Below are 15309 nucleotides of genomic sequence, written 5' to 3'. Positions count from 1 at the left end.
GAGAGATGAACCTTAATGAGGAGGTAACAGTATGGTATTTAACAGCACAGTCCTTGGTGTCAGAATGCTGCAGGTCAACTCTTAGCTATTCCACTTACTAACTAGGATAAATACTAATAGTCACTATTATTATATGCCAAGGATCTGTCTCCTAAGGTTTCAAGAGATTTTTAAACACTTTGAAACTGTATTTAAAACTGTTGTCTTTAAAAGGTTGGAAACATCTTTCTTAGGAAGTCTACAGCTTTCATAAAATTTTCAAATGTCTTTAAGTACAGCGATCAAGTGATATGTTACAAATAAGTCTTTGCAATGTATTCCTTTGGTTTGGCTTAAAATACCTTGGGGTCAGTCAGAATCTTAACATTTTGCAAGCCCTAAATATTTCTATCTTTTTTACTTAGACTGGAACTTATATAGACCACAGCTACAAAACCACAATAACTTCACTATTATTATAATCACCTTTTTACAGTTGAGTTTATATTCACCTATACTCACATGACAGAGACAAAAAAAAACTCACACATAAATTTATAAAGGAAATTATCACATTTTCTTGACAATAACACCTACACATCTCTGTCATAGGAATGCAGTTCTTTGAGAGCAAAGAAGCATCATGCTTTACTCATCTTTGTAAAGTCAGCACCTGGAAACATATCACTTGCTCAATGTATGTTTGTTGTGTAATGATTGAGCTGGGTATTAGATTCAAACCCTCTGATTATAAATGCTCAACATATTCTAATTTTGTAAAGTCATGAAATTAAAAAGAGATGAGCAGTCTCAATCTTTCATTAATGCACTATTCTAGCATTTTTCCTTATTCAATGTCTACCTCAGCTACAGTACAAACTATTAAGCAAACATATTCATGTCACAGAGAAGAAAGTAAAACATAAATTAAGAGTCTAATAAAAAGCAAAATACATATTTTGTTTCTATTAAAGTCATATGGAAACTAAAGATAATAATACATTTTAAAACACTTGATGTTGTTTTAAAATAGTCACTGATAAGTATTTTATTTCCCAATAATCCCAATAACCAATCACAGAAAACCTCCTGTGTCATTTTTGAGGCATCTGATTATTCTTACAGCCCCTAGCTGCATTCCTTTTGTTCCCCTGGTATCTGCATCACCTATCATATCCTCAGGTCTTCCTTTTTATACATTTATAACTCTGTCACATTTCCTGATCAGGTCCTCCTTGTTTATCATATTATTCCACTAAATTCTTTCTGAATTCTACTTTGAACCAGTTAGATAAAGAGCATCCCTCCAATCTGGGAGATATGTGATAAAAGTAAGAGGAGTACATTGGCAGAAAATCAAGCTTAACATGTAGGGAGGAAAGAGGTGAATTCTAATTTTAGGAAGACAAGAGAAAAAGTAGCAAGAGGATCCTATATAGTAGCAGTATTTCCGTGTTGATTTTATTTCTTACGTGACCCAGCATAGCACCCGAAGAATATCGGTTAATGAATGAGTAAATTCTCTCATTATTACTTCTAAGAATAAAAGCAAATTATTTCTAAACTTTTGAATATACTGATTTTCTTTTCTTTTCTTTTTCTGTCACTTCTTATTTCTTTCACCATGAGAACCATAACAGGTAATAATTTTGGGTTCTCAAATGTCCTCAAAATTTCTGCAAAGATTTACTGTCCATGGACCTGAAGGAAAGAAGATATTCCTGAGTGTGGTGCTGAGTTTGGTTTGGCAAGTTTCATGAGAATATAAGCATATAGACAAATGCAAAAATAATAAAATTCCATTAACTAAGGTTTGTCTCAGACATCTGGCTATAAGGAAAGTTTACAGGCAAAACAGTAATATAACTAGGCCATCCTACTGATTTTAAAATAATTTATCCAAGATCCACTGAATTCTACAGTAGAGAAATTCATGGTAACTCATTCTCAAATTTTAACATTTTCTTACACAACATCACATGTATTTATATTATGATACTGAAAAACAAACTTTACTTTTGAAATGAGAAATTAAAAGGCATAATTTTTAAACTTCATAGATAAATATATCTAAACTCTAATGATTTTATTGTATAAATATTTTGGGCAAAATGATGGAATGTTTCATATATTTTACACTGAAGCTGGGTGTGGTGGCTCATGCCTGTAATCGCAACTCTTTGGGAGGCAGAGGGGGGTGGATTGCTTGAGCCCAGGAATTTGAGACCACCCTGGGCAACATGGCAAAACCCTGTCTCTACAAAAAATAGAAAAAAAAATAGCTAGGAGTAGTGTTGCACACCTGTAGTCCCAGCCACAAGGGAGGCTGAGGTGGGAGGATCACCTGAGCCCTGGAGGTCTAGGCTGCAGTGAGCCCTGAAATTGCGCCATTATATCACTCCAGCCTGGGTGATGGAGATTCTGTCTCAAAAAACAACAACAACAATAACAAAAAACACATACAAATAGTTCGCACAGAATTTTAGGTAGAAAAAAAGCAGTGATTTGAAAAACAAAACCACTATGTTAGTGCTTATCAATTTCTTAGCATGAAAGAAAACTTATGTGTTCATTTTTAAATTTTTTGAATATAACAAAATATTATTTAAATTATTATTAAACATTTCCTAATAACATATTTGTGAGGACTTATTCCTCAATTTTTATTTACTTGGAAGGCCATTTATTAAATGAAGTTGCTTTATTCAAACTGACTTATCCAACAATAATGTTAGTGAAAATGGTCACACTACTTGCAGAATTATCCAAATTCATTTGACCACAGCTCATTCTTAAAGTTTTCTGAGAACAACCTCAGGCAGTAGTTGCAAATTCAGATTACATAAATACTTCCAAGTTTCAGTTCAAAAACACAAAGTGATTTTATACAGTAACACTTTATTAAAAAATAAAACCCTTCTTTATTTCAGCAATTGAAAGTCCTAATGTATTTTTACTGTGAATAAAAACATTATTTTTGAAAACAAAAATTACCTATAATTTCTCATTTAGAAGTAAATATTGCATGCAATAGGACTCTGTCAAATCTTCTAAATATGTATTAACATGACCAATTGATCAGTAATTTGCATCACTTAGCAAAAATGATTTGACAGTAAATTACTGGGTCTGGTATGTGCATGCTACAGCATTGTATGTTCAGCGTCAAAAAATAAAATAAAATGCAATTACCCTAAAAGACATTTCAAGATTCTCTCCACCCCAGATATCCATTCCTGCATCGTAAGTTCCTATCTCTTCAAAGTAGTTTCTGTCAATAGAAAATAGGCCACCAGCCATAGTAGGGGTCCTAGTTGAAAAAAAACAAAAAGAAAAGAATATCTTTTGAAAACAATGTGTGGAGTTTAATGAGACTGTAGCACATATTTTTGAGACATTCTAAATATTTAAAAAATCTCAAACTAAAAACACAAAGTCAAGGTGTAAGAAGTTTTAAAATTAAGAAATAGCATTTTTTTTCACATTTTCTTTAAAACTCAAATTCGTTTTTGTTTTTTTTTACAGGTGATCAAATAGATAGATGAAAGTGACACTGGCCATGGAAGACTGGTACTTCTATATTCCCTCTGAAAATCATAGCGAAGAGAGGTTTCTGCCCTTTGCACTGTCCTTGAAGTGGTTAGCCTGTCATGAAACTACCAGGTGTCAACTTAGGTCACATAATGTAAATCATTTTTATGTAAACTCTAGAAATCTGTGGACATGGTTTCACTATGAAAAGATCCATAGCCTATTTAAAAATGAAAAAAAAATAAATTCTATAAAATGTTTATAGAAAATAAGTATCTAGTGATAGTTACAAAGGTATTTTTTTAACATAAGGGCTTTACATCTAATTGTTTATTCTTCTCTTTACTAATTAAAATGATAGAATTAATCATCTAAGTCTATGGATAAACATACATCCCATAGGATTTATGGGATTTCTGTTATTCAGAGGTTTGAAAGGACACTTTGAAGGGATTCTAAAACTTTTTTCTAGGAATAAATGCCTTTTGGTTTCACGTTCAAAATTCCTCTATAGGAGCTGAGAAGTCAGCTGTGAAGTTTTTAAAAGATTAATTAGTTGATAATTTGAAAGACAAATTAAAGACTGGTTAATGAGTGAGCTACACGTCTTTCTATATATAAGCAGTGCAAATTAAAGGTTAAAAAGAAGATTGTAGTTGTTCACAAATAGATCCGTACTGGCAATGATGACTTTTGAATGTTAGTTGTAATATAGTGGTTTGTAACCTTCAAAGCACAATAACAGTACCTGAGCCACCTCTAAAAAAAAGATGGGCATGTTTAATTTCCACCCTCCACAGATTTAGATTTAATTGGCTTGGGGTGGGGTCTGACTTTGGTATTATATAAAGTTTCTACGTAATTCTAATGTACTGCCAAGGGTGAGAAACTGCTATAGAAACTTAGACTTGGAATGCTCATCTAAGTAGTCTGGGAGGCTGTTAAAAAACCAAATGTTTTGCTTTTGTCAAAATTACATTCTCCTCTGCCAAAGGTTATGCTCATGTTTTAATTAAACAGAGTTGTTCATTGAAAAACCACCAAATAATATTGTACTTGGACATCCACCATATTGCAAAGTTCTCTATTTCTCCCAGTGCTCTCACTGTTTTATGCTCAGGTAATTAACTCTCCATCAGTTGGAGTAGCAGAGCCTTGCTTAGTCTCAGAGCTATTTTATTACTTTTCGTCTTGCTGGGTTCCTATCATGAACAGTATCATTGACCTTCTGAGTTATAATGAGAAACACTAACAAAGCTAAACAGATGGTAATTAGGAAGTAGCCATGACCCTCACCTGATGTGGGTTTTGGAACACTATGGCAATAACTATATAAGATATTACAGTGCTGGAGAGTCTATTTGATAAAATTAGGAACCAAAATTGCTGCAATTATCCTATCATAATGTAACCAAATGCTTAATATTGTTAAGTGATGCATTTTTAATGATCAGTTCAGAGTGCCTATCTAGTTATCTACTTACTGATAAAGTACTGGCACATTTTAATTTAAATAACATGTATTGAATTTTGGCTTACAGTTGTTTATCATTCTTATATGTGAGAAATGTATAAGTGGCTATTTATACTATTGAGAAAGACTCAACTTTTACTTAGCCTTGAAAATAATAAAAATAATAAGATAAAATTACAATTCTTCAAGAAACTCCTGTATTTTCTGAAGACAGATACTCCTGGACAGTTTTTTTTTTGTGTGTGTGTGTTTGCAATATCAGTTAGCTCTCTCAGATTGGAGACTGTGCCTTATAATGTTTAATACCTATAGCCACAGCCAATGTTATGCAACACATTCTGTTCTAAGTTAACTGCCCTGTAATATGCCTAATAAAATATTTACATATGCCCCTGTGCACCTTAAGTGTTCAGAGCATCTAGAAAATGAAAAATCTTGATTATGGTTAAATTAGCCAAAATTATTTGCTTTTCAAGATTGTGTCTAAACAATGTCAAACCAAACAACCAAATAATCAATTGGACGAGAGGGGAATAGTCAGCTCAATGACTGTGAACACTACCTACCACACATAGTAAGTAGGAAAGATGAACTGAGTTAACAGAAGTAAAGCACTTAACACAGTTCTCAACACATAATCAACAGTTAATAAGGGTAGGTAATTTATCTTTGTTGTTGTTGTTATTGATGTTAATCATTTAAGCAAAATCCTTGCTGTCCTTCATTTAATTTGGGCTCCTCTCTCTATATATACCCTCACTTTAGGTTTCAAAACCATTTGGAACTACCTCATATCCAAGATGTTGACTGAAATTTGCCTCAGAGCATAACTTCTTACTCTTTAACCTCTCCTATTTTCATAAGAAGTCATTTTATCCTTCATTGGTGATTATGGTTGCTTAGTTAATCCACAGTCACATTAATAACAATTTTCAGGAATTTCTTCTTCCCTTCCTCCAATCCATTTCCAAGGCTCTGCCATGTCAGCAAAACACTAGCTTAGGAACGTTGGTTCTCTGTTCTTGCTTTTCTGTAATTTCCAATTATCTCTCTCGCTTTTTTTTCTTTAATTTTGGTGCTTGGGTGAATCTACCTTTCACTTCATTTACTTCTGCTATTAAGACACTGGAAAAGTAATAAGATGTGGTTAACTGGTTATAGGACAAGTCCACATTATTGATTCTCTGCTTAATTCACAAACTTCTAACAATCTTGCTCTCTATGTTTATTTGTTTACCTTATTTTTAACTGAGTTTTTTTTTTCTTTTTTTGAGACAGGGTCTCACTCTGACACCCAGGCTGGAGTGGTGTAGTGGTGCAATCAGAGCTCCCTGCAGCCTCGACTTCCCAGGCTTAGGTGACTCTCCCACCTCAGCTTCCAGAGTAGCTGGGACTACGGGCATGCACCACCATACCGAGCTATCTTTTTGTATTTTTTGTAGAGACAGAGTTTTGCTATGTTGCTCAGGCTGATCTTGAACTCCTGGGCTCAAATGACCTGCCCACCTTGGCCTCTCAAAGTGCTGGGATTACAGGTGTTAGTCACCACACCTGGCCTGAGTCTTTCCAAAAGTTTTGGACTCTTCTCAACAACCTGGGGATCAAGGAAATGCATGAAATCTAAATTCTCTCAATCATGAAATCTGAACTCCTTCAATCTCTAGCTCAACATGTTTAAAAATGTGTCTTCCTCATGGCCTCCTCTCTCCTCTTGTCTCATAGAAAAGAATACCTCCTTTCCTCTCATTGTGGGCTAGCATTCATGCTTGTGGCCTCAACAGACTCCTGACTACTCTTTCAGGCCCTTGCTCATTGACTATTAACATTTATGTTTTATGCCTTGGATTTCTAGATTGTTCCCTTGAGCTTACAAGCCTGCTGAATTAAGTTCTATCCTAAACCAAAAAACATTTTCATTCTACCTTACTACTCTTTTAAACTAGAGACACATATTTTCTATTCCCTTCACTGGTAACCTTCTTGAAAGGATATTTTCTACAGACTCCCTTAACAACTTTTAACCTTCTAACTAGAAGCTAGATCCTGCTCCCACCTCTACAATAAGTTCTTTCTAAAAGGTCCCCATTGATTCTGAACTCCAATAACCTGTCCTTAACTTTTTCCTCTGTAAGTATATAGCACAATTCATCAGCCTTCCTGCTTGAAATCATTTTTGTTTCTAGCTCCCATTGCATTGTTCTGTAGAGGTTTCCCTTCTACTAATTTGACTGTTAATTTTATGATTCTTATTGATACCCCCTTCCTCTCCTTTTTCCTTGCTATCAGACTTTGGACAAGCTCTTAGTTTCGTATCTATCACGTGGGTGCAATATACCATTATAATATTATTTTGTGGATATATGCATTTAATAATTTCTTCTCTCATCTGAAATGTAGTCCTCCCAAGGGTCTCTCAGGGGCACTTTTCTCTTTCTATGCTCTTTGTCTGGGTAAGATCAGATCATTCATCACATACCTTTCACTGTCACCTGTATGGTTCACTCCTAATCTGTGTTTCCATACTTGTTTCCTATGCGTAAGTTGTGCTTTTGCAGTTACTTGCTAGATGATTCCTCCAAAAAACTCCTTTGACTCTGTTCAGTGTGTATATCATAGACCTGAAAATTTGCTACTCATCTGCTTCTCTTTTAATGTCTTATATTTCTTTCCAGTCTCTTAATATAAAATGAAAAACCACATTTTTTGTTCCTAATTCAATTATTTCCAAAATCCTTCTTTTTTTTTTTTCTGAAGTATGTTTGACTCATCTCTGTTATCATAGTGACTACTTTTAGTCTTCTATGTTTGCTAATAATGGGGTCCTCTTAGATGCTAAGATGCTTAGATGCTGAGAGGAACTGGATGCCTCTAGATTCTTCTGCTTCTGAAATTTATCTTAAAAACCATAGCCAGATTAATTTCTCTAAATCAGTGATCCTCTAAAAATGTTAATAGATGTTCAAAAATCTATGTTAAGGAAATAAATCTAGCTTCTTATCCTGGCATCAGTAATCTAGTACTACCCAATGAGCTCCTCCCAACCCCTTTTAACTATTTCCCTGCTTGTGAAGTGTTTAGCTATTACTGGTAAATGCTTTACATTTTTGTGCCTTGGTATATTTGTTCACATCCATTGGCCACCTGGATTTTTCTTTGAAAACTCCCCTTATAGGTTCAAATTTGATTATTCTCAGTCTAATACAAATGTTATACACTCTAGGCAGCCTGCCTTCAACACCACTGCCCCCTCCCCCTGCTCCCTCAATCAAGACATATTCTTCCCCTTTCACCTTCTTCTATAAGCCCTTATCACTGTGTATCTCAAAGAACTGGCCAATTCTTATTGTACATAGTATTATATTTATTTCTGTGTACATTTCACCACTTCTATAAGCATACCCAATACATTGGTTTAATAGTATTAGACTATTAATGGATATTTACTGAATAAATAACATAAACAAATGAGTAATGTATCCCTATAGCCACAGAACAATCTATTTGAAAGTTAAAATTATCTGCAATTTTATTTCTGAAATTCCAAAAATGTTCTTTGCTCACACCTGCTAAATTGATGAGTAACAAAGATGACTTCACTAATTTCAAGATTTTCAAAGTCTCTATCATCTAATACGAGTTTTAGGGGTTGAGTTTGATAGTATTTTATTTATTTATTCAGTTAGTTATACTTTGAGACTGGGTCTCACTATATTGCCCAGGATAATCTCGAACTCTTGGCCTCCAGCAATCTTCCTGTCTCAGATAGGATGACAGGTGCATGCCACAGTGCCTAGTTTCTGATAGTATTTTAGAATTTAAGATATGAAGCTTTGTAACTATGTAAAATAGGAAAAGTCTCAAAAAAGTATGCATTTGACATGGAAAAATGCTGGAGTTTTTCACCAGAAGTTGGTAAATCAACAGAAATTGTGACAGAATACATTTAATTATTCAGTAATACCAAAATGTAATGTCTGTATTTTCACCAAGAAGACACTATATCCTGTATTTCACGCTGGGATAATCACCCTGTATAGATGTAAGGAGACCCCAAGAGGCAGCCAAATTTAGTTGTTAGAAGTCTGGACTTCATAGCTAGATTGGGTTTAAACCCCAGCCACACAGTGTTTGATTGTCATTGAGTCACTTAAACTCTGTGCCTCAGTTTCGTCACCTAAAAAATGTGGATCACGTGAGTTAATATATGTAACAGTCTTGAAACAATACCAGCACAAAGCTTATAGTATACATTTTAGATATTATCTATCAAAAAAGGAGAAACATTTCTGTTTAACAAGATTATAAGTCGCTTCATTTTTATTGTTTTCTGGGTCCAATTAATTTCAGATATGTAATATTTCAGAGCTCTAAAATCCCTACAGTTTTGGTCAAAAAATTTAGTTGCAATGTGTTTAAGTGCCTTGTTCAAGGACCCCTAACTAGTTGGTAGCATGGATAAAAAAGTCTTCCTTCTTTCTTTCTTTTCTTTCTTTCTTTTTTCTTTCTTTCCTTCCTTCCTTCTTTCTTTCTTCTTTCTTTCTTTCCTTTCTTTCTTTCTTCCTCTCCCCTCCCCTCCCCTCTCCTCTCTCCTCTCCTTATCTATTATCTATCTATCTATCTATCTATCTTTTCCATTCGTCCATATACCTTATACAGCAAAAGATTTGGGGTAGTTAATTAGAAATACATTTTTTTCTGGCAGGGAGCGGTGGCTCACGCCTGTAATCCCAGCACTTTGGGAGGCCGAGGCGGACGGATCGCGAGGTCAGGAGAACTAGACCATCCTGGCTAACACTACTAAAAATACACTACTAACACTACTAAAAACACTACTAAAATATTTTAGTCTCTACTAAAAACACAAAAAAATAGCCAGGCGTGGTGGCGGGCGCCTGTAGTCCCAGCTACTCGGGAGGCTGAGGCAGGAGAATGGCGTGAACCCAGGAGGCAGAGAGACTCCATCTCAAAACAATAATAATAATAATAATGATAATAATAAAATAAAATAGTACATTTTTCCTGATTTCAAGCTCCATGTATATGTACCATGTTTTCCTGTGAATTTTTGGACTGCCCTTCATAAACAATTTCTCTTAAAGTTCTTAAAACATCATTCCTTCTATTTTTTTCTTTTGATACTTCGGGATTCTGTTTAATCTTACTTGGCAAATAATCAAGGGCCTTGGAGGAAAAACTCCTAAGAATGTTTGAGAGACTACAGCTTAGTTCTAGGCTATTATTTATAATGTTCAAATAACACAATATCTACACTGTTAGTATTTAGATCTGTGTTAATTACATTTTCCATAGATTACAAAATTAATAAAGATAAGTAAAATGAGGTTTTTTTACATTTACAAATATGAGCATGAATAGCTGAAATCTTCACATACATCTGATTTTTTTAAATTATAAAATCCAATGGCTTTATTAGGTTAACCATTTTGTAGGTTTAGGAACCCAAAGGAAATGAAATGCTATGAGTTTCTCTCCTTTCTTCCTTATTCTATGCACTATAACCAAAATAGAAAGCAGAGAAGAGAAAGGAAGCAGAGGCACAAATGCTCTTCTATCAGAGTGATGAAAAATTAAATGCTAAATGTAATTAAAGTTTTTACTGATAAAAATGGGAAGTTTGGTGGATACCGCACACTATTGCAATCATCTGAACCTATGTTTGGGTATGAAGATGCGGCTTTCTGTAGAGAAGAAACTGAGGCTGAGGCGAGAGAATGGCGTGAACCCGGGAGGCGGAGCTTGCAGTGAGCCGGGATCCCGCCACTGCACTCCAACCTGGGCAACAGAGCAAGACTCCGTCTTGGAAAAAAAAAAAAAAAAAAAAAGAAACTGTTACTTTAAGACTTTATGCTGGCTTAGGCTATAGACATGGAAGCTTACTAAAATCCTACAGAGTCTATGAAACAAACAATTTGTGTTATTTTTAAGGAATAAGAAAAATATAATGTTCTGCTTAGTATGGGCAAATGATTTGTTTTGCTGCCAAAGGACCCACTTACCAATAAGCATGAGAATCAAATACTTTAACCTGTGCTTAAACATCTATATTTCCAATAAAGGAGTAGTTATTTTTTTCCCTAAGTCCCTTTTAATAATTCTTAGGACCTGATAAAACCCTAAGCCTCCACAAGGATGTACAGTAATTGGTGAAAATTTTAATCTTTCATTGTACTTTCATTTCATGCTTATGAGGGATCAAAATAAACAATGGGGCTATCTGGGATCAGATGTCATAAAATATTTTGGTTAATGTGACAAAATTATTCAGTATATAAATGTAATATTTAACTTAGCACTCTATTACCCTAGTTTTCTTCTCATCCCAACAGGCTGCTAAGAAAGTCTTGCAAATTATCCCCTAAACTATTAGAAAGAAATATAATATAAAAGTACTCTTTCTTTCACAGAATAGATTCAAATATTTTTATCTGAGGAGATAATTTTTTACTTATCTCAATCAACATACATTAGATTTTAACAGGAGTAAGCAAGAGCGTTGACCAGTTGAGCATTCCAAAGTTAGTTCTTTCTTTCAGTCTTTGTTCTGCTCACAATGTTGACTTCTCCCTGTGCTATTGTTTTCATATCTTTTATTTTATAGAAGTGTTTTAAAGGCTTTGGTGGTATCTATTTCTGTTTCTTTCCTCCAATCCAAATGTATATTATGGTTGGATTGAGAAAAGTCTAATACAATCTGATAAAAATTAAGAAGTAAATTATTTGTTACTACTAAATATAAGAAACGTTGCCTTATACTTGTATAAGATGTTAAAGAGTAACATTTGTGTTTTTAATTTATTATACTTACTAGTGAAATTATAAATTGATTCAGTGATAATATTTTTGGGGAGGAATTAAATTGGCAGACGGTATCAGGAATATTAAAACAAATTTTAATTCAAATGCATAATTCCAAAGCGATCACTTTGTATGCAAAAACTAGGTGAAGAAATAATTGATAAAAAAATCAAAGTTCAAACAAACTCTTGATGAACTTTAGTCAACAAAAAAATAGGGAAACATCATAAGTAATTGAGACATTAGCAGCCATTGAAACCTATGTGGGGAAAAATTAATGGCATAGAAAAATACTGATGATATATGGACTTTTACAATGTGGAGAAATTGAATAGAAAAGCCTTGGAAGAAAATACAACCAAATTCTAAAAGAGGTGGCTCATTGGTGTTCTGCTTCTTCATACTTTTAGGTACTTGTCACATTTATCTTGCAATATATATATGTTACATTATCAGATATAAATTTAAAACCTAATTCATATCAAGGACATTGCTCATTTCAATATTTTATAGCACTTCATGAGTTAAGCAAAGCAGGGAGAATAATTTTCCATTTTATAGTTGAGAAGACTAGGTAATTTCTCAATTGCAGGAGCTTGAAATAAAACCAGATCCTCCAAGGCTAGTTTCAATGTTTTTTCTAGAAGCATTGAATGATAGAATCACTAGAATGATAGAGGAGATAATATATTTGAACATTCTTTGAGTTTTTCACAATAAAATGCAATTATAATCAGAGATATTAATGATGTTATTTGATTTATTTGATCTTCATAAACTCCTAATTCTAATTGAGTGAAAAATAAACGCATGAAATCAAGTGAATGCTAATAAAAAGGAATATAAAATTAGGTACAATAGGTCTGAAATAAAAACCAGTAACATTTATGTTTGATTTATTACTATATCAGAATTAAAAGAACATCTAAAACTCTTTTGTTTTACTTTAGAAATATACTCAACATGGCAGTTGAAGTAAAAATGAAGGCAGTCATATTAAAAATATTAATGATGATTAAAGGTAAGAGTCCATAAGGTAAGATGTGAAGGGTGAAAAAAGGTAAATTTACTTGGAAATTACCAGTAAGTTTTTAATTTAAAAAATCTATTTTAATCAGTGTGAAATTAAAGTGGAAATGAATATCTTTATAATTATTTATTGAGGTTCACTTATAGGGCATAATTAAGAGACTAAAGCAATCAATAAGACTTAAGCCAGGCTCCTTTCTAGAGGTCCACACCACTTTAGTAGTAGACATAATTATTCCTGTACATCCACATTTGGACTATTTACACTAGACTCTTTCCCTCATCCAGCATACCTGTGGCCAGTGCCAGACAGTGAGCAACTTTACAGCATAGGTTGCCTTATCCATGCTTGTATGTGCAGAACTTAGCACAGTGCCCAGCAGTTTGTATGCATGGAATACAAATAGAACAGTTTGTATGTTTGTTTTTGTATGGAATCAAACTTATTTCAATAGCCTAAACCAAATCACCTCTCATTTGTATGTGTTAGGAAAAAAATGCATAACTCATCCCCAAATTAATTAAATGATCTAGAGTATTATTTTCATTATCAGATATCTTTGCTACTAGTTGCCTATTCTATTAGGTAATGTATATGCATAGTTATACAGGGGTGATATGCTTGATGAGTTTCAAACTCAGCCATTTCCCAGGCAGTAGCCTCTAAGACCAGGGTCAAAACTTTAAAAGATTATAGCCAGATAAAGATAATTATATAAAGTGGATTTGTTACAATAAACATATTTTCCCCCTTTCCTCAAAACACAGGTGCAGATAAATATTTCTTCAATTTCAAGAATGATGACAAATGTCAAATGACCCTCAGCCTCAGAGTCAGGAACATAATTAGAAGGAGTCGTGGAGATTGGGATAAGTTTTCATGCCATTTCCACATGGGCAGTTTCTACTAAACTCCACCTGATGGTGCCAGGTAAGAATCCTGGTCCATTGTAGCAAGATCTTCTGACTTATTAGTAGATGGAAATCCAGATTTTTATTTAAAATATCTCATTTTTAAAGTGTTGGTAATTTTTGAAAATGTAAAACACTATGTATGCCAAATAAAACATTTCTACAGGGAATATTTGGCACAAAACCTCCTAGTTTATGACCTCCAGTTTAAAAAGCACTATTTGTTGCACACATAATTGAAATATTCTTGAAAAGTCATATAATTTGATTATTAAATGTCAAGGAAAGTTTACTGATTAAAGGAAACTATATATTACTGATTAAAGGAAAATATATATTCATAATTATGTATATTATTCCACAGTTATAATATGAAAATTAACAAGTATTTCACAAACTCCATTTATTATGAAAATGAAAATACCAAAGCCCAGAAAAATAAGAATGACCATGTTAAGCTTTACTTTAGATGTAGTATAACTGATTTAGGTCACAAGTTCAACTTGGCTTTCAACGTAAGCAGATGCATGATTGTATTTCTAAATGATGACTAGCCAATTATGGTGACTACAAAGTTCTGTCATAACTGACATTTTAAATGAAGCATTCCACTAAGAAAACTAAAATTTCAGCTTCATTTTCATCACTTAAGCTATTCAGAATTCTGTTAATCAAGTAGGAACAAAATTGTCTTCAACATCTAGAATGATTTATCTGTTTGTATGAATGTGAGAAAAATGATCACATCTTCAAGCAATAGATTACAAGTAGAAGGAAGGTTCACATTACAGCTATGCTGATGAAAATTACCTGCAGGCTGTTACAACTGAACCCATGAATTAATTAACCTTTTGCCACAAAAATCTAGAAACTTCAGCAAAGACTGAAGTTCCTCTGTTTCTCTCGCTTCAGCTTCCTCAGCATGTTAGAAAATAAAATGATGTGCAGTTACTGAAGCAAACAAAATATACTGAGATTTTATCAGTTCTCATATTACTGCAATACAACCACATAAATTATGGTTAAAATATAGGAAGTTAGATGATTCATCTTTTGTTTTAGTTAATGAAAGATGAGTAATAATGATTGATTTCTACATAGATCTTTATTTTATGAATGAGAGTAGTAATTTCTTACTGTGAATGTTGGCTACCTCTCAATTATCTTCCATTTGACTCTGTGAGAACACAAATAAAGCATGTCCTTTGCCAATGTGTTTTTTTAAATGAGTATAAATATGCCTTCTTATAAACAGCATTTTCAAATGAATAAAAACATCTATATGTAAGTGTATTGGTCAAGCATTCTGATAGTTTTCACTTGGGATCTAAAGTTTAAAAATTAGTTAACACTAAATGAAAACAATTTGGAAAATAGAATATCTAATAAATGATGGTAACATGAGCCACTATATTTTCCCAGTTTGTTAAAGGTAAGTATCAATAAGACTTGGTGAACTTGAAGATTATACAAGACTTAAGACTACTAAGTTACATTTTAAATATTGACATGATAACTTACATGACTTTGTACAAATGTTAGAAGTCATATTTTATTTTTCTTTTTGA

At 33.3% G+C, this 15309-nt stretch overlaps 1 protein-coding gene across 11 annotated transcripts in view; it reads right to left on the bottom strand.

Moving 5' to 3' along the window:
* Window positions 1-15309, bottom strand: part of GALNT13 (polypeptide N-acetylgalactosaminyltransferase 13) — a 580804-nt gene that overhangs the window by 195057 nt on the left and 370438 nt on the right. For 9 of the 11 annotated variants that reach the window (XM_002812491.6, XM_024243884.3, XM_054549372.2 and 6 more), the window contains one exon: window positions 3172-3289. The exons of the other annotated variants lie outside the window; for them this stretch is intronic. In XM_002812491.6, coding sequence (XP_002812537.1) covers window positions 3172-3289 — 118 coding nt within the window. The remainder of the gene's footprint in view (window positions 1-3171; window positions 3290-15309) is intronic. 11 annotated transcript variants of the gene reach the window in all.

This window comes from Pongo abelii, chromosome 11 (assembly GCF_028885655.2).
Source record: "Pongo abelii isolate AG06213 chromosome 11, NHGRI_mPonAbe1-v2.0_pri, whole genome shotgun sequence".
Taxonomy (NCBI): domain Eukaryota; kingdom Metazoa; phylum Chordata; class Mammalia; order Primates; family Hominidae; genus Pongo; species Pongo abelii.
The sequence above is the reverse complement of the archived record's forward strand: the minus strand, read 5'-3'. Positions and strand labels throughout refer to the sequence as shown.